This window comes from Gigantopelta aegis, chromosome 3 (genome assembly GCF_016097555.1).
Source record: "Gigantopelta aegis isolate Gae_Host chromosome 3, Gae_host_genome, whole genome shotgun sequence".
NCBI lineage: Eukaryota > Metazoa > Mollusca > Gastropoda > Neomphalida > Peltospiridae > Gigantopelta > Gigantopelta aegis.
Window position 1 is genome coordinate 3,352,754 of NC_054701.1, and position 24,313 is coordinate 3,377,066.

General features: G+C 35.0%; 1 protein-coding gene across 2 annotated transcripts; it reads right to left on the reverse strand.

The window, feature by feature from the left end:
• Positions 1 to 441: 441 nt before the first annotated feature.
• On the reverse strand, positions 442 to 24,070 carry LOC121367400 (sentrin-specific protease 8-like). Of its 2 annotated transcripts, XR_005957377.1 has the most exons (7): positions 23,948 to 24,070; positions 17,596 to 17,684; positions 11,303 to 11,408; positions 9,915 to 10,030; positions 7,466 to 7,519; positions 933 to 6,269; positions 442 to 800 (listed from the first exon to the last, which is right to left on the reverse strand). XR_005957377.1 is itself a non-coding variant. In XM_041491554.1 (6 exons), exons 1-6 carry the CDS (start codon positions 24,067 to 24,069, stop codon positions 6,091 to 6,093), a joined length of 666 nt encoding a protein of 221 aa, XP_041347488.1. In that variant the 5' UTR covers position 24,070; the 3' UTR covers positions 442 to 6,090. The 2 variants fall into 2 exon arrangements, 1 of the variants encoding a protein (XP_041347488.1); XM_041491554.1 differs by having other exon boundaries at positions 442 to 6,269.
• Between the last annotated feature and the right edge of the window lie 243 nt (positions 24,071 to 24,313).

Consider the following 24,313-nt stretch of genomic DNA (forward strand, 5'->3'; position numbering starts at 1 on the left):
TTTCAGTAAAACCACTTGGTTCCTTGCTTGAAATACGCTATGCAGATCCTTGTGCATCTTCATATGTCTGTTTATTTACGGTAACTGTAGAAAGACATGCACTATAACAAGGCACTACTCCTGTAGGTGGAATTGAAACCATATACAAATATATATATATATATATATATATATATATATATATATATATTTAACCATATACATAATTATATATATATATATATATATAGGAAATAACTGGTTGCTGTCTTAAGATATCGGCTTTATCCTGCGAAGGTTAGAATGGCAAATGAAGCAAGGCTCTTCCAAGCTGCATTCGCCATTCGACCCGAGCAGGATAAAGCCGATATCTTAAGACAGTAACCAGTTATTTCTTTTATCCTGCAATCCTACAGGAATAATCGAAAAAATATTTATTTATTCCATTTTTGTGTACACAAATAGAGTATTGTCAACCTAGCAAGGCTTTTGTCGTGACATCATACAAGATACATGACGTCATTTTTTGTAAGATGCTAGCTACATTCTGTCACATTCAAAAAGTGTTTCTAAACTCTAATTCATAGTTCTCCTTTGCAGGCACTGCAACCTCACAACTCTATCTTAAATTCTTTTGGAATCAGTTATGTGCTGCGATACAGATTTGGATATGCTAATGACAGATTCATAATCATATATACATGCTACAGACTAATACATACTTAATTTTGTCTTTTTGTGTGTGTATTACTGGCAAGTAGATGAACACATAGTCTGGTTGGTCATCTCAGAAAACGAACTTCAATTTGAAGGCTAAGTACCTTTAAGTGAAAGTGATTAGGCCGTTGGTCACATACTCGGCAAACTTCTATTTGAGGGCTAAGTACCTTTAAGTGAAAGTGATTAGGCCTTTGGTCACGTACTTGGCAAACTTCTATTTGAGGGCTAAGTACCTTTAAGTGAAAGTGATTAGGCCTTTGGTCACATACTCGGCAAACTTCTATTTGAGGGCTAAGTACCTTTAAGTGAAAGTGATTAGGCCTTTGGTCACATACTCGGCAAACTTCTATTTGAGGGCTAAGTACCTTTAAGTGAAAAGTGATTAGGCCTTTGGTCACATACTCGGTAAACTTCTATTTGAGGGCTAAGTACCTTTAAGTGAAAGTGATTAGGCCGTTGGTCACATACTTGGCAAACTTCTATTTGAAGGCTAAGTACCTTTAAGTGAAAGTGATTAGGCCTTTGGTCACATACTCGGCAAACTTCTATTTGAAGGCTAAGTACCTTTAAGTGAAAGTGATTAGGCCTTTGGTCACATACTTGGCAAACTTCTATTTGAAGGCTAAGTACCTTTAAGTGAAAGTGATTAGGCCTTTGGTCACATACTCGGCAAACTTCTATTTGAGGGCTAAGTACCTTTAAGTGAAAGTGATTAGGCCTTTGGTCACATACTTGGCAAACTTCTATTTGAAGGCTAAGTACCTTTAAGTGAAAGTGATTAGGCCTTTGGTCACATACTCGGCAAACTTCTATTTGAGGGCTAAGTACCTTTAAGTGAAAGTGATTAGGCCTTTGGTCACATACTTGGCAAACTTCTATTTGAGGGCTAAGTACCTTTAAGTGAAAGTGATTAGGCCTTTGGTCACATACTCGGCAAACTTCTATTTGAGGGCTAAGTACCTTTAAGTGAAAGTGATTAGGCCGTTGGTCACATACTCGGCAAACTTCTATTTGAGGGCTAAGTACCTTTAAGTGAAAGTGATTAGGCCTTTGGTCACATACTCGGCAAACTTCTATTTGAGGGCTAAGTACCTTTAAGTGAAAGTGATTAGGCCTTTGGTCACATACTCGGCAAACTTCTATTCTGGGGGGAACAGCTTAGTTTTGCCAGAGGTTGGGTCCAGAATGGATTTATTTGAACAGTGAGTGCATAAACTATTAAAAAACATCAACCGGCTGAGCCAGGATATAATAATGGAGGGGGAGGGGGGTCACCCAAAGAAAGTGCCTCCCATATAAGCATGATGTTACTCCACCTCAGACTAAGCCAAGCATGTTTTTCCATGGTTGATACTATCTGACATATGACAAACATTAATCTACACAGCCAACTTGCAAAAAACAATTTCAGATTAACATACTTTTGCCGAATACTACTACTCGTTTCAGCAGTGGTAACCAATGCTCAATGGCATTTCAAAAATATCTTAAACATTTTCAATAGCTTTTTGTGTAGATAAATAGTGTCTTTTGATAGCCCATTAAAACTTGTAATAAAACTAAAAATCTTAAAGATAAACTAATGAAACAAATACTAATGACATAAGTAGTGGTGGGGTCACTCTGGCCCCATTTATGCAAATGAGCTAGGTCTTACAAACATACAGCCCGCTGGCTGACCTCCCAATTAGGCCACACCCACTCCCGGCTTTGATCTCGTTAGCTAGGTGTTGATTTATCATACTCAGTATAGCCAACTGATCTTGATGGTCACGCTATAAAAAGCCTTATTCTTTGTAGTTCTATACACTGAACATCTATTACACAGACATGAAAAATCACAAACTGTCGCCTATTAATGACATCCCCGAGTGACATTTAGAAGATTGTGTCACAGACAACTGAAACTATTCTTGAGTGACATTGTTAGAAAATTGTGTCACAGACAACTGAACCTATCTTTGAGTGACATTGTTAGAAGATTGTGTCAGACAACTGAACCTATCCTTGAGTGACATTATTAGAAGATTGTGTCACAGACAACTGAACCTATCTTGGAGTGACATTGTTAGAAGATTGTGTCAAACAACTGAACCTATCCTTGAGTGACATTATTAGAAGATTGTGTCACAGACAATTGAAACTATCCTTGAGTGACACTGTTAGAAGATTGTGTCACAGACAACTGTAACTATCCTTGAGTGACATTAAAAGATTGTGTCACAGTCAACTGAAACCGCCATTTCAAGAAGTAAATCACGTCCAACCATCAACCATGTTATATCAAGAAGTGCTTTGAAGAATACAGAAAAAACAAAATGCCACTAAGAGAGAGGATTCATCAGGAGTGTTTTTTAATATGGAAAATATCAACTGAGTCTGTAGTTTGACTTCAACTAAATCTCAAGTCTAATTGGCTGTAAACAAATGACCCACTGACAGCAAAACATTATTAACAGTTAATAATGGTAAGTATCAAATGGGTTTATGTCATGGATATTATAGGTAAGTTATAGAATAAATATATATATTTTTGTTTTTGTTTGTTAGAAATGTTATGATATTCTTTTAATTGAATAACACTGTTAAGTACTGCGATATTGGGAGTTCTCCAGTATATAATAGGTATATATATTATGTTCTATGGATCAGTGAGTGATCTGAAATATTTGTTTTAAAAAAGTACTTATATTATTACTTACTAAAGCATTATTTTTAGATATAGAATATGATTTGAGTGGTTCACATATATACTGATATATTTATCATGAAAATCAGGACCCATACCTTTCTAAGCACTACGAAACTGTAAAACCATCATAAGCTATGGTGTCACTATTGTTTTGTAATATAGTTATTTAGTCTGCACTGTCCAGGTGTTTAGTAGAACACAATTCATGTTCAGGTTATGACCTCAAATATTAGTGAACATGGAGACGGGTGAAACATAGCAGGACACTCTCCTATACGTAATGGGAGAGGAGTTGGATTTAATTATTGGTACTGTTTGTTTACCTCCTGAAATTCCCCCATAGCCCAGGATAATATGTGGAACCAACTTACACAGGGATGTATAAAACATGTTCGTTATACACCTTTGTTGAGTTTAATCAGAGATTGAATACAAGAACTGCTACATCGTGTGACTATACTGAACACGATATTTCACTCATTAGATATATTGGTATTCACTGTGAGGACATTACTGACTTCAATGTTACTAGTGTGTTTGACACTTTACTCGTACCTAAGACTCGATATAATCTGGATAATCTTTTAATTGGTAATGGTCGGCTTGGAGATGACAGGTACACAGGGAAAACATCCTGTAAAGATGTTAGTATGGTAGATTATTTGATCTGCTCTTCCCCTGTAATACAAATGATCTCAGGCTCTAAGGTAGAATAGTTATGTTCTTTGTATTCTGACATACATTGTCCTTTGTCAATTAACCAAAGATGTTATCAGAAAATGTATTTTTGATAGATTACAAAACAAAGTGCATGAAGCTGGTAACTGGAAAGAAAATTATTAGTGTGAATTTATTAATAATATTTGACCAATCTAAAGTAAATGACATTTTAAAATTATTAGTGTGAATTTATTAATAATATTTGACCAATCTAAAGTAAATGACATTTTAAAATTATTAGTGTGAATTTATTAATAATATTTGACCAATCTAAAGTAAATGACATTTTAAAATTATTTTGTGAGAGTACACAAGTTTATGGTGAATTATTTCTAACTAATATTGTGTTAGAAATTGAATTTTTTTTAAGTTGTCAGCTAATCAAACATTTCGACCCCAACTATCATGTGGATGATTTACAGAAAAACTTCGATTATTTTGTTAAGTATTGTAAATTATGGAAATTGAAACTGAATGTTGTCAAAAAAAAAATTGTAGTATTTGGATCTAAAAGATGTAATGTAAACTGTAAAATAATTTATAATAATGTGGAGATAGTCGACCAGTATAAATATTTAGGTATTGTATTTAAAAAAAACCAGGACATTTTCTTACTGCTAAAGCGGCCATAATGAGTCAGGTAAAAAAAGCAACATATTTACTCTATTTATCTCACTCATGTAAATGTGTCCCTCATATAGGTGTATATATCACGTTGGATCCAGTTAGTGTAGCCATCGGCAGGATGCGTACAAGCATTAGTCGATCACACCATTAAGGACCTATTGTTAGTGAAGCCATAGCCCATTGGTAGATAGTGCAAGTATCAACCGATTGCGCTACACTGTTGGCTACGTTAACAACGGATCCACTGATGGTGCAGCATACTCGACTGAAGCTTGTGCGATCTACCGACGGCACTGCACATGATGGGTCCACAAACAGTGCAGCGTGATCGATATGCACATCGGTGGATGGCATGTTACATAAACACTATTTCTCTAAAGGAACATCTGAAACAACCCAACAGTGTTCTGGGTTTTTCTAAAACATGACCAATAGTCGATGTATTTTTGTGCTGGGTTGTTAACATTCATTCTTCCCAAAGTATCCATATTTAAGCAATTTAAGCAATTTTAAAATGCAATTATACCAAATGCCAGACACAATAACCGATGTTATTTTAAGATTTTACCTGGGTTGTATTGAACATGGGTTAAAACACAGCTTGTGTAGATGTAGATGGAGTTATGGTATTCTAAAGTATATTATAAACGTGTATCACAATAACAGTATTCTAAGGTATAAACATGTACCATGTAATGGCAATCATACTGCAGAAACACCCACCTGACATTACATCTTCCCCACTGAATAGAAATAAATTAATTTTATTACACATATGGTTACAAATATCTTGGTACATATCAAAGTAATACGTCCCACTAGAATGCCAAGTAGGACGTAAAACTTTTGACGTCACATGATGACATCATCAGTTAGTGCACTACAACCGTACACGAATGTCAACAAAATGAGATGAGTGATATAAATTAAGATCGATTATGGGTAATAAATAGGATATTAAACTCGCTACCATTTCGTATCATGTTAAAGTCCCTCGTGAAATAATTTTCATTGCCACTCACTAAAGTTCGTGACAACTGAAAATTATTTCACTCGGAACATAAACATGATATGAAATGGAAGCTCGTTTAATATCTTATAAATATTCATACTAGATTTCTGGGCCAATCTGAGGTTTAGTCGAATGGGTATGTACCACCAGCACCCTCCCCTAGATCTACACCTAATACATCACAAGAATTTATAAGTATGATCCAGGATATATTGACCAACAGAGTCTCAAGTTCACAGTTAAAACACTTTTAAATAATTTGACCAAAATATAACTTTCACAGCTGTAAGACACACACATGACAATTGTATGTACATGATTACTAGTTTTTGTCCGTGTGTTAACTCTTGGATAGATGCTGGTCGCGTTCCACCGCAGCGATGAGTTCCTTGATAGCTTGTCGTTTCCTTGCCACGGTCGCAGAGTTGACCACCTCGTGGAGGGGAATACTGACACACTCACAGAAGTTCTTACACAGGTACTCCGTGATCGCTATCACAAACAAGCCACAGTCATAACCTGAACACAACAAAATAAGTCAAAAATAGTTGTCATTCATACTTAAAAGTTAAAAATTTTAAATAATTGTTTCCACTAAAAGCACTTAAGTCAAAAGTATAATTGATGTTTTGTCAGGAGAAGAGTTTGAAATTTTAAAAGTGTGAAATGTAAAGATCTGTTCAAGACGTCTCTTATTAATAGATATATACATCAAAGTATATCCATTCAACGTTTCCATACCGAACCCATGAATTTCTTTGCCGGAACCACAAAAAATTGTAAAAAGAACTTACCACTGTGATCAATCTACTGATATAATAAAAACTCTAAACATGTGTTATCCAATGTGTTAACGTCAAGATTTATAAAATGGCATCCAATTTCCATCATTATAAATCAAGACAATTCAATATCTCCAATTTTTTAATTTTTTTAATGGAAGCAATTTGATTGCAGTTCCAGAACATCAAAGAATGCAAATTACTTTTAATTGGACGTTCCAGATTTGTTTTCACTTTCAATACAAGCAAACATAAAAATAAATAAGGTTGTAAGATAAATGTTATCTCAAGACAACTCATGTAGTATTCTTTATTTATCATATAATATCTTACATTTTCAGTGCAATCAAAGTATGTGATATTTTTCAGATCACATACTTTAAGAATTTGATAACTTTGCAAATTAGATATAAATTAGTCGAGGTCTCGGCAATAGGTTTATTGACATTTAAGCAAACGTACTTGGATGACACTCCATGATTGACGTATGCATTCATAGTCATCAAATAAAAACATTTCAATGGCAATTTGACACTGAAAGCTGTCCAGCATTCAGAAAACAAAAAACGTTAGGCATAATGACGTCCAAAATGACGTCATTTCCATTCAAAAATACACCGCACCACATATTCTTACGTCATTTGAATATCTAGTAATGGTGGACTGGAATTAAAGTTGTGTGTACAGTTTACAAAAACACGTTGTATTAAGCTTGAGCTTAAATGATAAAGAGATTATTACCCTCGTGTATTTCGGTATCGTCAATATCATATATTAGGAATAAAAATAACGTATTATGCGAGCCTTAGGAATAAAAATAATGTATTATGCGAGCCTCTGGAATTTTTATTCCTATATATATAGCTATCATCACATCTCCCTATCTTAAAACAAAACTAAAATTAACTTTAGCAAAACAAGCAAAGATGTTACCATTTTGTTGCTGAGGACAATCCATTTCTATAAACTGCATTCTGCCCAAGGGAGCTAAAAGACAATGAAACAAGTTATAACAGACAACTGCAGTTAGGGTTTCAGAGTATTTAACAAATCAAACAGTCTTTCATTATATTTTCTGTTACGATTAAAAAACTAAAAACATTTGAAACATAACATAAGCTATCATTCATATTAACAGTGAATTCATTGACAATATTTTCCATTTTATTATATCTAATTAACAGATATAATAAAGCTCATGGTATGTGCTGTCTTGTGGGAAAGGACATACAAGAAAGAGAATAAAAGGAATGACACCTCAGCACATTTTAAACTATGGCAGTAATAATAATAATAATAATAATAAAAATAATATACTAAAGGCAAAAGTTATTGTGACACACAAAAGACAAAGATAATTGATGATACGTTTTTACTGCTGTGTATGAAACGTTATAACATGGAAAGAGAAATGTTCGAAGGTATAGAAACGAGTAATAGTCCATGAAAAGAGCGCACCTGCCATATGCAAATGAGCCACATCACTAGAGGGGGTCTAGAGCAAAGTTCACACAGTCAGTAGCGAGTGTGTCCACCTTGAGCATTGATACAGGCCTGGCACCGTCGTCTCATTGAGGCCACTAAACGCTGGAGAAAGGGATGGTACGGGCTGTGAGGGTTGCTGGCTGGAACCTGTTTTGCAGATGCATGGTTCGGATCTATGTGTCTTGGCGAGCGATCGTCACGGGTGGTCGGCCGCTACAGGGATGGTCCCTGACCTGGTTGTTTTGTTGATATTGTTGCCATAAGTGCCATATGGTGTTTCTGTGGACGTTGAATTGATGTGCGATGTCATGCTGCGAAGTCCCAGATTCAAGCATCTCTATGACTCACTATGTCATTTTGTATGAGGCGTGGCATGACGAAATTGCGTTAAACAGGTCACTAATGATGTTTTTCTGACTTCTGGACTTCTGAAGGCTGCATAGAATGTCTGGCCTTTTGTGGTGAACACTGGACAGCATTCTCCCGAATATTCCATGTTTCTTGCACAAAGCATGCAACCACTGCAACAGCTGCTTGGTAGCATTTCTTTGAGCTGTTTCATGCACATTTTCTTTGGTTTACATCCACAAATCCATTCACAAATTTATTACTCCAAACAATCCATGTCACAATAACTTTTGCCTTTGAGTATAATAATCTTTATTTAAATCAGGTAACACATTCAGTATAAATAGAGACTGGTCAAACATTTAATACACATTCATAAAAAAAAAAATTCCATAAACCCCATTAACATATAGTTATATACATTGCAAATAAGGCCCCAAACATACTTAATGTAATATACCAACTTGGGCTATACACACAATTATAATAAATGTGACAGTGTAGACAGTAGGAGGAAACAAGCTGCAACCACAAAACTGTACTACTTAGTTTTCAACCACTCAAACATACAAAGTTAAAGTTTGTTTTATTTTACGACACCACTAGAACACATTAATTTATTAATCATCAGCTAATGAATGTCAAATGTGGTAATTTTGACATATAGTTTTAGAGAGGAAATCCACACCATTTTTCCATTAGTAGCTAGGAATCTTTTATATGCACCATCCCACAGACAAGATAGCACATACCACGACCGTGGATATAATAATTGTGGAGCACTGGCTAAAACCTGTCTCCTACTAGTAAATATTCCAAGCTATGACAGGTTTAATTTGAGATTTTAGTGAGGTTAATGTAAATGCAAGGACATGTGCAAGTTGAGTCATCTATTCATTTCCACGTCTCAACAGATGTGACAGTCACCACATGGGCAAGTAGTCCTAGGTGCACAGAATACATGCAGGTACAGCTTACAGTGAAAAAAAGCGTATGTAAGTAATCTCTTTTTACATTGTACCAGTTAGCAGAAAATATGGTCTTCAGTTATTTGGCTCCTATGGCATATACAACTTAAAATGGTGCATGCAAGATCATGCAATAAATCTGTGGAGCTTATTAAACCCAGGAAACGTGAATACTTGTTGGAAGAAGCATGTACAACCTTCCTGTATGGCTAGCTAAAAACATTCCTTCCCAAAATATTACGATTTACACTGACACTCGTGTGCGTTGGGGGAGTATCAGCTGCTTACTAGGTTAAAAGTCAGTAGCCTTGCCATCACCCACAATCTGGAAGGGTATTTCTGTCAAGTACAGTATTTGGGCTGAATACAAATGAACTTCTTTTTATCAACACATCAAGTCGTGTAGTATGCAATTTTTCTGAAAATTCTACAGGAATACTTAAACAAATTTGAAGAAAGGAATGAGAAGTATGTAGATGGGAAACACATACCATGAACAAAGGAATGAGACGTATAAGTAGATGGGAAACACATACCATGAACAAAGGAATGAGAAGTATAAGTAGATGGGAAACACATACCATGAACAAAGGGCTGCAGCTTGTAAGCGAGATTCTTGGCCATGGCACTGTTAGTGTTCCCTGACGAGTCGTAGTGCCGGAACTCCTGTTTACTCCTCACATATACCAACAAACTCCTGGTAACATCAACACACAGCCATTTGTAATACTAACAAAGCAATCTTACAGTATGCTAGAATGTGCATTACTTATAAAAACATCTCAAGTTAGAATGATAAATATATTATTTTACAACAACAAAAAAATAAACAAAAATAAACATGTATATGAAGAAATATTATTGAAGAAACACTGAAGTGAGACAAATAAATGACAAATGACATCAAGCAACCTGATACAGCACTCGCCTGATGCGCGATCAATCTAGGATCGATCCCCATCGGTGGGTCCATTGGGCTATTTTTCGTTCCAGCCAGTGCTCCATAACTGGTGTAACAAAGGCTGTGATATGTACTATCCTGTTTATGGGATGGCGCATATAAAAGATCCCTTGCTGCTAATCGAAAAGAGTAGCCCATGAAGAGGTTACTGCAGGTTTCCTGTCTCAATATCTGTATGGTCCTTAACCATATGTCTGACGCCATATAACCGTAAATAAAATGTGTTGAATGTGTTGTTAAATAAACATTTCCTTCCTTCCTTGAAGCAACCTGGCAATTACTGAAGAATTCTGTCTCCTGTCAGTCTCAAGCCTTGCTGCTGTTGAGCAATAAATTCACCCAAAATCAACAAACACTTACTAATACTGTGGAGATTCCTGCAGTGGGTTTCATCCTGGAACTTTTAATTTTTAATATCACTTTTCTTAATTATTTATTTATTTTTGTAATGCGGACAAATTAAACTCCTCTCTTAAAGATATAAAAAGGCAAGATGACAGTGGAGGTGACAGCATCACTATTATTACCTTCATGAATAACAAAGACTGTGTCAAAACTTTTTAGAAGGAGCCAATGACATTATGTCATTTTAAGAAATGATGTACTTTTTGTAAGTGACGTTATCTTCCCGTTACAAAAAATTACATCATAATGTCCAACCAATGATAAAACATAATAAAGTTACCATAAACAGTACTTCATAATGAAATATGAAATGTAATTACAATATTTCACATGCACAGAACTAAGACTGGGAAAGCCACATCATGTTATGACGTTGCTTCCCCAAATTACATCATTGGCTGACCACTTGATTACACTTGTTATTACATGTGTGCTTTGTATGGTTTTATTCACTTGCTTTATGTTGAACCATATGGATAATATACAGTAAATAACTAATGTTGAGTAACATAATGTAAGAACAACAATAACAGAGACATGTACGAATATGCTGACCTACATCACTAAGACTGTCAACGTGAGAGTAATGTAAAGACAACAAACCAGTGAGATCCGCCCGCGGCGTCCCGAGGGTTGTCGTTGACGGGGAGAAACACAAACTGTTTCACCGGCAGATACAGAGACTCCAGCAGTATAGAAAGCTCCTCAACTGAAAACAAACAGTGTACAATACAGATAGCTCCTCCACTGAAAACAAACGCTGTACAGTATAGAGAGCTCCTCCACTGAAAACAAACAGTATACAGTATAGAGAGCTCCTCCACTGAAAACAAATATTGTACAGTATAGATAGCTCCTCCACTGAAAACAAACGCTGTACAGTATAGAGAGCTCCTCCACTGAAAACAAACAGTATACAGTATAGATAGCTCCTCCACTGAAAACAAATATTGTACAGTATAGATAGCTCCTCCACTGAAAACAAACGCTGTACAGTATAGATAGCTCCTCCACTGAAAACAAACGCTGTACAGTATAGAGAGCTCCTCCACTGAAAACAAACAGTGTACAGTACAGAGCTCCTCCACTGAAATCAAACATTGTACAGTATAGAGAGCTCCTCCACTGAAAACAGTGTACAGTATAGAGAGCTCCTCCACTGAAAACAGTGTACAGTATAGAGAGCTCCTCCACTGAAATCAAACATTGTACAGTATAGAGAGCTCCTCCACTGAAAACAAATATTGTACAGTATAGAGAGCTCCTCCACTGAAAACAAACAGTATACAGTATAGAGAGCTCCTCCACTGAAAACAAATATTGTACAGTACAGAGCTCCTCCACTGAAAACAAACATTGTACAGTATAGAGAGCTCCTCCACTGAAATCAAACATTGTACAGTATAGAGAGCTCCTCCACTGAAAACAAACAGTGTACAGTACAGAGCTCCTCCACTGAAAACAAACATTGTACAGTATAGAGAGCTCCTCCACTGAAATCAAACATTGTACAGTATAGAGAGCTCCTCCACTGAAAACAAAGTGTACAGTATAGAGAGCTCCTCCACTGAAATCAAACATTGTACAGTATAGAGAGCTCCTCCACTGAAAACAAACAGTGTACAGTATAGAGAGCTCCTCCACTGAAATCAAACATTGTACAGTATAGAGAGCTCCTCCACTGAAAACAAACAGTGTACAGTATAGAGAGCTCCTCCACTGAAAACAGTGTACAGTATAGAGAGCTCCTCCACTGAAATCAAACATTGTACAGTATAGAGAGCTCCTCCACTGAAATCAAACACTGTACAGTATAGAGAGCTCCTCCACTGAAATCAAACACTATACAGTACAGATAGCTTCTCCACTGAAAACACACACTATACAGTACAGATAGCTCCTCCACTGAAGACAAACACTATACAGTATAGATAGCTCCTCCACTGAAAACAAACACTATACAGTATAGATAGCTCCTTCACTAAAAACAAACATTGTACAGTATAGATAGCTCCTCCACTGAAAACAAACACTATACAGTATAGATAGCTCCTCCACTGAAAACAAACATTGTACAGTACAGATAGCTCCTCCACTGAAAACAAACACTGAGCAGTCTAAAACCATTCGAAATGCCTCGGCCGGTTTTGATTATGTATTCGGAAAACCTTAACCACATAAATGTATTCGTAGGTTCAATTGGAACACCTCGGCCATGTCCGTCTTTACTTTCCATTTAGTTACAATCAGAACAACTCGCCACGTTCCGCTATGCTATGTTTCGCAGAAAGATTTTGTTTACGAGCCTGAGGTCTTCCGAAGTTACAGGGTGTACACAACCGAATCAAATCCCATAGACGACAATAGTAACATATGTGGCTAAAACTCCTACCTGCAGCATATCAATCGACATAAACACCACAGATATAAATACTACCACCCCTCACCCTTAAAGTGAATCAGAAAAAATTAGGGTCATGCAAGCTGTTCATTTCTGAGATTAACGGGTAGCGTCTATGACTACCCTAATTCCGCACAAAATTCAAGTACCTTTTTTTTACAGGTACCCCATACATGTTTCAAGCACAAGGCTACTTGACACAGTAATACTAGATGAAATAAAATTGCATTCATTTTTTGCACAGATGAAACTTCTTTTTTTTTTTGTACAGCTAACACACTCACATTTATCACCAATCACAGGACTTGTGGTGTTCACTTCTCTATCAAAACTTTGAACTTTGACCCAGCTGGGAGTTATTTGGTTTAGTACTACCTACATTGTGTTAGAACGTTTTCGTTTCTTACGGAATATACCGAGTCTACTATAGAAATATTGCTGTTATCGTTATTATCCATTTCGTTATTAAATAGTGATTATGCCTTTAACTTGTGTTGTGTGCTTATTTCTCTAGTGTATGTGATTATTGTTTGTATAGATTGCTGTCAGCTTAGTACTTTTTTTTCTAATTCCTTGTCATACGGCCATAAAAGCACCTTATTTGTTCTAAGACCAAGCCTTGGTAAAACATTTCAGATGTTTGTTTGTGTGGGTCCCGTGACAACATAATCATTATAATTTAATTACAACAGTTTGTAATAAAACTAAAACAAGTTCTGTTTCCATCTTTTGTGTTGTTATTGTTTGTATGATATGATAACATGTTTTTAAAGTGCAATTTAAGTAACTTTTTTTTTTTAACGAAATTCGGTCGCGTGCCATTCAAAGTTGCATGGGCGAGTCAAAATGTTGCTGCGAGTGGCCCGATTAGCCAGTCAAAAAAAATCCCAAGTGCATACCCTGATATAGTACAGATAGCTCCTCCACTGAAATCAAACACTGTACAGTATAGGGGCCATTCCGTGGTATTTGGTCCATGGGTGTGAAAATTTCAAAATGATCTGTTAAACTAAGTTTTTATTATAGCTTAAAGTTAACACCTTTAAGCACATGCAAATATAGACGGGTTTATTGGCCAGTGACGTCAAAGTACTGTGCGCGGCCATGTTTAGAATCACGCGATCGGTCCGCCATTAAGGGAGTGAAACTCGCACAATAATAACATGTGAAGGCATTGCACCTTTTTATTACTTTTTGTGAAAGCAAAACCAGTATGTCGAATAATACAACCTCATTTAAAGATTGTAGATTCATATCAAAGTTGGTGGAAGTGTATTAATCATTAAAAACGTAAATAATAAAGCATATATATATATACTTGAACATCAAAGCATAACGAATAATTTAAACTTACGCAAACAAATATAATTTCCCTGGACACTTGTATAGGCTAATATATTGAACTTTAAAACAATATTTTAGCCTCAGCAGAGGAGGGTATCAACTATTATTAACTAGCATATTATAGAAAATTGTATGACTAATTTTCGGGGTAATTTAGTGTTGTATATTGTGGATGATTAAAAAAAAAAATTCCAAGAAACAAAAGATAATAATTTTTAAAATATTATAATTATAGAATTTATTTATTATTATTATTATTATTTATTTATTAATTAATAATAAAAATAATAAAATAAAAAATAATTATAAATGGGTGTGGTGCAATTTTTGGTGTGGCATGCATGCATGTTACATCAGTAAATTCTTTATTTATCATTTTATCGCACACATTTAACATCATAATAACTCGTATGTATATAATAAAAAAAGAAAAGAAAAAAAAAAAGATAAATATTTGTCAGTGTTAACTGGGCCCCACTTCAACCCCATGTGACCACATCTGGAATATCCCAGAGCATATAATAGTAACAGCTAAGCGTTGACATCTATTCTAGATCTAAGGTCAGTCTTTGGGGGTGTTTTTAAAAAAAATGGTACACCATGTTTTTTTTACAAATGTACATAATTGAAATACTTTTCTATATTTTAGGATGCATTCAGTAAAGTTTCACTTAATAACCATCAAAATTATTTACACATGTGTGTGTTTAATTTATTCACTATGCTTTTGTATTGGTGCTTTATTATTTATGTTTTTAATCATTCACAGATTTCCAACGATATTTATATGAAAATACAATCTTTAAATAAGGTTCAGTTATCTGAGAGACTGGTTTTGCTTTTGCAAAACGTTCCAAAAAAGTCATAAAGACTGAAATTGCACCCAGCTGCAATGCCGTCACGTTATTGTTGTGTGAATTTCACTCCCTTAATGGCGGCCATATGGTTACGCCATCTATTGGCAACGTCATAAACTGCTGGGCGACAATCGGAAAAACCCGTCTATACTTTTATTGCCAATTTACTTATGTTTTATGGGTTTTAATGACAGTTTTATTTGAAAAAATTATTTTTGTAAGCCAGGATGTGACATTTGTTTTTTGGTAATATTTCATTACTGTTATGTCAAATTTAAAAATTATGTATCAGAACATCATATCTAAAATATACTGCATATGAAAATACTACTTTCCCTTCTTTGTCATAATTAGTATATGAAATTATTTTTCAAAATATATAATGTCACGTCCTGGCTGATTTGACATATAAAAGATAGTTTTATTTAAAAACTATTTTTCAGAAATAAAAATCATTTTTAATTCTCCTTCTTCTCAATGTTGCAAGTATAAATAAAAGGTATAATGTTGACTGATGGTATTAAATGATTAAAATAACCATCTCAAACTTTGAGCCAGGACGTGACATTCAAGATGGCATGTTAAACTGAGTTAAGATTAAAATGTATTAAATCTCTCTATATAGAGAAATTGGCAAAACTGACTAGATAATGCACATGTACTTAAAAAAACACCTTTTATTTTCAATATTTTTGCTCTCACCATCAAGAATCGGAAATGGAGAAACTGGACATTCGGGGGAGCATGTTCGAATATTTAACATGGATTTATGTAGATACAAAAATACTATTATCAATTAATTCTATGCTTCTATGTTTTGACCAAACAATGAATTATTGATAATGTTGTTGACAGTATGTACACTGGTTATAAAAGTGTATTATATGAATATTGTATGAGAACCTTTTTTTTGCACAACAACAGTTCAATTAATTAGAATGTTATGCACTTATTTTGATGATAAAAACACTTAAACCAAGTAAATATCATTGATTTCATAAATTAACAGTGTTTCATTAGTAGTATTTGATATACATATCATTTATTAGTTGTTTAAGTGAACTGGACAAAAAGTCACGTCCTGGCTCGTACTGAAATTTTTAAAAGTAAATGTTACATCATAAAGGATATTTTTTTTAGTAAATTGCTATACGGCATTTAGAAATAGACTGGATATTGTATCAAACAGTGTATTTCAATAAGCAAACATTCTATCAGGAGAGCAGAGTTTTGGAATTTACTGCAGTGTTAAAAAAATGATGTCCATTTTCGTCACGTCCTGGCACATTTTACTTTTCACTTTATAAGTAATTTTTTTTTTTACAAAACCAAAATTAGGCCTGACATGCTTATCATAAGAGTCAGAATGTCACGTCCTGGCTTAAATCATTACCATGGAATGGCCCATAGAAAACAAACCATGTACATTACAGATAGCTCCTCCACTGAAAACAAACCGTGTACAGTACAGATAGCTCCTCCACTGAAAACAAACCTTGTACAGTACAGATAGCTCCTCCACTGAAAACAAACCTTGTACAGTACAGATAGCTCCTCCACTGAAAACAAACCTTGTACAGTACAGATAGCTCCTCCACTGAAAACAAACCTTGTACATTACAGATAGCTCCTCCACTGAAAACAAACCTTGTACAGTACAGATAGCTCCTCCACTGAAAACAAACCTTGTACAGTACAGATAGCTCCTCCACTGAAAACAAACCTTGTACAGTACAGATAGCTCCTCCACTGAAAACAAACCTTGTACAGTACAGATAGCTCCTCCACTGAAAACAAACCTTGTACATTACAGATAGCTCCTCCACTGAAAACAAACCTTGTACAGTACAGATAGCTCCTCCACTGAAAACAAACACTGTACAGTACAGATAGCTCCTCCACTGAAAACAAACACTGTACAGTACAGATAGCTCCTCCACTGAAAACAAACACTGTACAGTATAGATAGCTCCTCCACTGAAAACAAACACTGTACAGTATAGATAGCTCCTCCACCGAAAACAAACATTGTACAGCATAGATACAGTATTATTTAAGTATCAGGTCCACTTATGCATATATGCTGGTGTGTACATGGCTAAAATCCAACACAATAAAAGTACGTAGGATTGTGTCCGAAAACACACAAGTGGATACAAAACTGTACTGGTAACCATATAAATGGACACACACACAAAAGTGTCAATGTCCGCATCTGTACTGCATAAACACAAGTGGACATGCTACTTCAGTCTCATCTACAAGCAGCATAAAGCCAAAAAGTAAGAGTTTACCACGTGACAACTTGATGAGCTGGACGAACGCCGGGTTCATGAGACACAGTCTGTCCACCGAGTGGCTGAACTTCTCCTTCTCAAAATACCTGAAATGAGGACACACTCATTTGTTCATCATCATCGGCTACTGGATGTCAAACAGTGCATAATTCTGACATATAGTCTACAGAGTTGGCCAGCTACAGGTTTCCATTGGCAGCAAGCAGGGTTTCTGCCAGTAGGTACGGAGGGTAAAATTACATACCCTCAAATCTGGAACATTAAGGATTTATTTTTACAATTTTTAGACAGATGGTAGTAAGAGAACAAATTTGGATACAACAAAGTGAAACAAGAGTCTGTGACTTTAAAAAAAAAAAAAAAAACACGACTCCATAACCGTTACTTCTCATATTTTGGTATTAAAAACACCAGGATGACCAGAAACACTTCGGTTGTATGGAAATGAATAATCTAAACAATAAAATATAAGTAATATTTGATTTCAGTGATCATAAACGGCTCTAATAGTGAAAAATATGCCTTAGTGTTTAAAAACTAGGGTCTATCCCTTCAAAATCTGGCAAAGTGCATCAAATACAGTATCTAATTTAAAAACATTCCAAACCCATAACCACCTAGTAGACTAGCACTTACAGTATGTTTTATTTTAACTACATACCCACAAATTATGTTCTGGCTATGAAGATGTTTAAAGATGTTTTTTATATATATATATATATATATATATATATAGTCTTTGCATTTACAACTTTGAGTGATCCCAATAATTAGTTGTAGCGCTAAACCAACCCACACATTTCCAGCAAATTATTCAAGCCACTTTCAGATAGTGTCAAGATTATATTAGTCATGAAACTGTTAGTTTAATATCATTATTAAAGTCAAAGACTAAAGGTATGTTGTGTCAAGATTGTATTTTTCTGTTAAATAACTGAAGGAAAAAGTACACCATTAGGCCTATTGGTATGCTACATTGGGAGCAAAAACAACAACCCATGATAATTTTCTTTTCTTTGGGACTATGTAATTGGTCAGTTCTGTGATTTTAGATGCGAAAGTCTATTTAATCAATAGTTTTACAGAACTATAAACCATGTCCATTACCATTTTAGGGGCGAAAGGTTATTACACAATACCGGTATGTATTTTTGTGTCTAGACGGTGGTAATTAATTGGCTCGTCTGGTTACCTCTCAAATATACACCTGCCAATCAGGAATCACAGGTAGCGGCAACTAACAGAATAGACCAATTAACTAAGAAACACTTTGTATCATTTCAGTATGTAAGGCTAGTATTGTAGGTACAGGGTTCGCAGGATACCGGCTCCCATCCAGAGCAGGTTTGAACGACTCAATGGTAAGACCACTACACCCTCTTCTATCTCACTAACCACTAACAACTAACCTACTGTCCTGGAAAGACAGCCCAGATAACTGAGGTGTGTGCCCAGGACAGCATGCTTGAACCTTAATTGGATATAAGCACACAAAAAAGTTGAAATAAATAAAATAGTATGTAGCTTAATACATGGACAAAATATGGTACAATTATTTTCACTTGTGTAGCCACTTTGACAATAGTGGTTTATTTTGTATTGAAAAATAACATATAGGTATTGTTGGCTTACTGGGATGGATATTACAGAACATTGCGATGCATCGGCAAAAATCATGTACGCTTGTTTCTCCAGTTCTAAGACGAATTCCCGACATGACACATTAAGTATTATATAACCACTGGCTCTCCAGAGGGCGTATTTACTGGAATGAAACAAAATGGCTGCCCCCGTTATATATAACAGCGTCACATTTAGCCATTTTATTAATTAACTATAAGATTATACTTGTTGATATTAAGCAATAATGTGCATTATATATTATTGGATATGCATACCAGTCTAAAAGCCTTGCTTAAAGGAAAAAGTTTGTTTTATTTAACGATGCCGCTAGAGCACGTTGAATTTTTATCTTATCATCGGCTATTGGACATCAAACATATGCTCATTCTGACACTGGTTTTTTAGAGGAAACCCGCTGTCGCCACAGAAGCTACTCTATTTATGACAGGCAGCAAGGATCTTTTATTTGCGCTTCCCACAGGCCATGGCCTTTGTGGAACCAGTTATGGATCACTGGTCGGTGTAAGTGGTTTACACCTACTCATTGAGCCTTACGGAGCATTCACTTAGGGTTTGGAGTCGGTATCATGTCAGGAATTATCTTCGAACTGAAGAAACAAAACATACCTGATTTTTACGGATGCATTGCAATATTCTGTAATAATAGTCAACCCAGTAAGCCAGCGACAATTATATATTATTTTTAATACAAAATAAACCACAATTGTCAGTGTTGAAATAACTGTATTATGATTTGTACATAAATTAACCCACGTTCTAAAATAATAATTGAGTGTGTTTTCTTAGTTCATTGGTCTTTTCTTTCTGTGGCCTGTACCTGTGGTTCCTGTTGTGCAGGTGTATATTTAGACAGTCCCCAGACACTGTGTCTAGACACACTAAAAAGACGTGCCTCTTTTATTAAGATCACAGGGTATTGTGTGTTAACCGCACAGACACACCTCTAATCGTAACTGATTAGCCGTCCTGCTTTATTACTGTAAGCAATTCTGTAAAAACCTTAATTAAGTAGACTTTCCCATCTAAAATCACAAAACTGACCAATTACGTAGTCCCAAAGAAAAGAAAATTATCACTTGGGTATCGTGAGTGGTTGTTTTTGCTCGAACGTAGAATACCAATAGGCTTAATAATATGCATTTTTTTCTTTGGATTAAAAAAAATTTAAAAATACTTAACTCCATTTCGTTCTATTGATGCAAATTGAAATATATTTAGTTAAATAGTTTTTTCTACTATCAAGTCATTTATGTTGTTTTACAAGTCAGGTTGATGAAAGTGAAGCGCCTTGTCGTAAATTAGAGCGTTTGTTTACACTGTGCATAGAGAAGATGGACGGAGCTGACATCACTCGCCCCAAGCTATACCACCGGACATCACAAAAACTAAACAAAATGGCTGCCCCTAGTTAGCAGGAATAATCATGTTTTTTTATAACTCTAAAATTACACGTTTTTCATTTGTTAAAGTATCAGTATATGTTTGTGGTCCGGGTATGCATCTTTCCAACACATAAATCTCTTGTTTGAGTTTACTCTACCTTTGAGCATTCCTTTAAGCAAACAATTTTACCATTACAGGGCTAGAAATGAAAAATAAAATCTACATGCACCAGGTGCATGCTGAAAAAAAAGTTACATGCACCATTAAAATTCTGCATGCAACAAAAATAAGGTAAATCATGTTAACAATGAGGAAAATACTATTTTAATTACCTTATCTGAGGTCGAAAATGTTCAAGGCAGTTACGGTACTTTGTATTGATCACAGATCTGGCTGAGTTCAATTTGTCAGTGACGACAACAACTGTGTTATGCGCGTGGATACCCCAAAGTCGGTCTCGACCACCTTCCCTAATACTGTTCACGGATATAACCGAGATATTGCAGGCAATTTTCGCAAATATATTTCACGGAAATGACCGAAAGGGCACCATTGTTGTAAGTAGGATTATGGGATACAAAATGGATGCGCCCATAAGATAAAAGTTATTGTTTTCATGTGGCGAACAGATTACGAAATGCATACGCAAAATTCAACAACTTCGAGTCTGAATCTGGTAGACAACAGGATACTAGTATACACAATACACAGTACTTGAAAAATATTAGCATGCACCCAGTTTTAAAAGTCACATGCACACGCAAAAATCAGCATGCACCAGTGCATGTACTAACACTGCATTTCGAGCCCTGCATTATAACCATTCCTTTGTTAAACTTATAGCACCTTTGCAAAACATCAGTACTGTTATGTTCTTGTTCCAAAAATATTATCAATTAACTCTGGTTGTTGAGGATTCTTATTTCCTAATATACTTTTAAAATATTTAAAAGCTTTATCGAAATTTACTATCATACACTATGCATGTTTTATTAAAAAAAAATAACCATACTTTTTGATGGTGAATATGTCAATAATATCACTAGTAATAAGGCTTAAATTACATTTGTATTTGTTGATTCAGATGTTTGTTCATGTAATTAATATATGTTTATGTTATTGTTACTGCAGATAAATGTATATTATATTAGGGACCTCGGACACTTTTTAAATATGACAAGAATGATATTGATTGTTTGTTATACTGAAGAAATACCTTTAAAAGAATTTTTAAAATAAAAAAATTCAATTAGCCCTGACCCCCAAAATTAAAATTTTGTAATCAGGGTAGGTAACTCCATTTTGCAAAAAAAGAAAAAAAAAGAAAAAAAGTTTGGCACACTCAAAATTTTATGAATGTATTCATTATTTTCAAATAAAATACCTTCAATACCATTAATATAATCAGTATAATCGACTAATTGGTCATTATAATACCCATCCACCCTCAAAAAGGGTTCAACATAAGAAAACGGCTATTTTTTTTGCATAAGCATATATCATACAACATGTGGAATGTAATAAAACTCATTTGTGCATTACAAATGAACATTACAATCATCGTCATGTGCTACATGTAGTAATCAGTAATTCCTCATTCGTTACCCGCATTATCACAGCATTCAATTGTACAGAGTAAAGAGCATCAATCGGCCATAGAAAAAGTGATATACAGGTCAATGGTCAATATGTAAGAAGACAAAATGTGTACCATTAATGTTGTATCTCTGTCAAAATGTCAACTTGTGTGTGTGCTGTTGAGAGAAATGAGACAGAGACAGTGAGAGAGGAGGGAGAGAGGAAAGGAAGGACAGAGAGCAAAAGAGATAACAGATGTATGTTAGGTTTTGTGAAATTGAGTTTCTTTATAATTACAAAATTTGAAATAATTAGAGAATGCTTCATTGTTGGTTGTAGGGCTTATTAGATAGCCTGTCTTTGTTTTTTTTAAAATAAGTTAGTGGCATTAAAAAACAAAATTACATCACCCATGCTGTGTTATTGAGACAATTATATACACATTTAGTGCTGTCGTTGTCAAAGGTGTGCAAACAGTGGTTTAATTGGTGAAACGAAAAGTTGTAGAATACATGTAGTTAGGATTTTTAAAAGTTTTTTTACACATTAAGTATATAGTCAAAGTTGACATTTTTACCTGGGTAACACTTTAATAGATTACAGCCAGTGCTCCACAACTGGTGTAACAAAGGCCATGGTGTATACTATCCTGTCTGTGGGATGGTGCATATAAAAGATCCCTTGCTGCTAATCGAAAAGAGTAGCCCATTTAGTGGCAACAGCAGGTTTCCTCTCACAATATCTGTGTGGTTCTTAACCGTAAATAAAATGTGTCGAGTGCATGGTTAAATAAAACATTTCCTTCCTTCCACTTTAATACTAATATTAATAGTTGATATTTTGACTTGACATTTTTCCCAGTGACATTTTGTCCTACATCCGTAAATTATAAAGATGGTGGTTATAGGGATTAATTTTATGTGATTCCCTAACAACAGATATGTCAGGGTCACAATAAATGTATTCATAATAACAAATCATTGAAAATGTAAACAAATATCCGCCATCTTGGATTGTAGTAAACACACAAACAGGAAGATGTTGTTAACGGGCGATCACAGTTATACATCAAAACATCTAAATTTTGTCATGTATTGTAAGAGTAATAAATTAAATATAATTACCTCACAAAAATAAATACTTGCAATAACGACAACAACACTATTTTTCAATAATTAAATGCAATATCGCTACTTTTTCACTTTGCCGCTGAATAAAACGTAAAGTGGCAAGTAACACGAGTTCTATATTTGTTATAAAGTTTTATCAATGTATTTTATACCTGTTACAAGTACTGGTATTCTTCCAATATTAAACAATAAATGTTTTATAGACGTTAACTAACGTGCTTTTCAAACCTTGCATTCGGCAATGGTGTAACAGATGTGAGTGGCGCTACCAGTCTTCCGGTGAGGTCTCTAATTATATTGTTATTTTTGCTCTGCCCATATTCGGGTGTTATGCAAATAAATTATTCTTATTCTGTCAAAACATTACACTAACCGTGATCCCTTATAGGCCTAATTATTGTTTGAGGACATCTGTCAATATGTGTGCATTACGCCATGGGCCTCTACAACTCCCCCCCCCCCCCCACCAAAAAAACAACAAAACAAACCAACTTAAAAGTTAAAAGATTATGCAACTTATTTAAGATTGCCAGGGTCACTGGGGTGAGGGTCAATTCACCCCTCTGCCATCAGCAGAGTTGTACTAAAAGTTCTATAACGTCAATGACACTAACTCTAGACAAAATCCAATGATATTATCGTTAAGCCAATATGGTCCTTCCAAAAGACTGACATCCGACTTTCTTAGTAAACTGTCATTAAAATTCAAAATGATAGGGTCTTCGTCCTCAGCCATCTTTTTGTCATAAATGTAGTTTCCTCCTTCGTTATGGCGAACCTTCTGAATAGGACGCGCAAGAACGTGCATACTCATTTACTGCTAATCGGAAGATGTTACGGATACAGTCAGGTTTCTGTTCAAAATATAAATCATGTGTTATTTCTTATGTGTAACTGTAACACCATTAATTAAACTTGGATTTTGTTCTCTTTTTTTTTTTTCGTTTTTCTAAACATTCTTTAAAATCCAAACTGGGTAA

Excerpts from the sequence above, each read along its gene's own strand:
- LOC121367400 (XM_041491554.1), bottom strand. The coding sequence starts at position 24,069 with ATGGCTGAGGACGAAGACCCTATCATTTTGAATTTTAATGACAGTTTA. Across the intron at positions 17,685-23,947 it reads ATCATTGGATTTTGTCTAGA|GTATTTTGAGAAGGAGAAGT; the intron begins GTTAGTGTCATT and ends TCCTCATTTCAG. Across the intron at positions 6,270-7,465 it reads TTGTCCTCAGCAACAAAATG|GTTATGACTGTGGCTTGTTT; the intron begins GTAACATCTTTG and ends TGTTGTGTTCAG.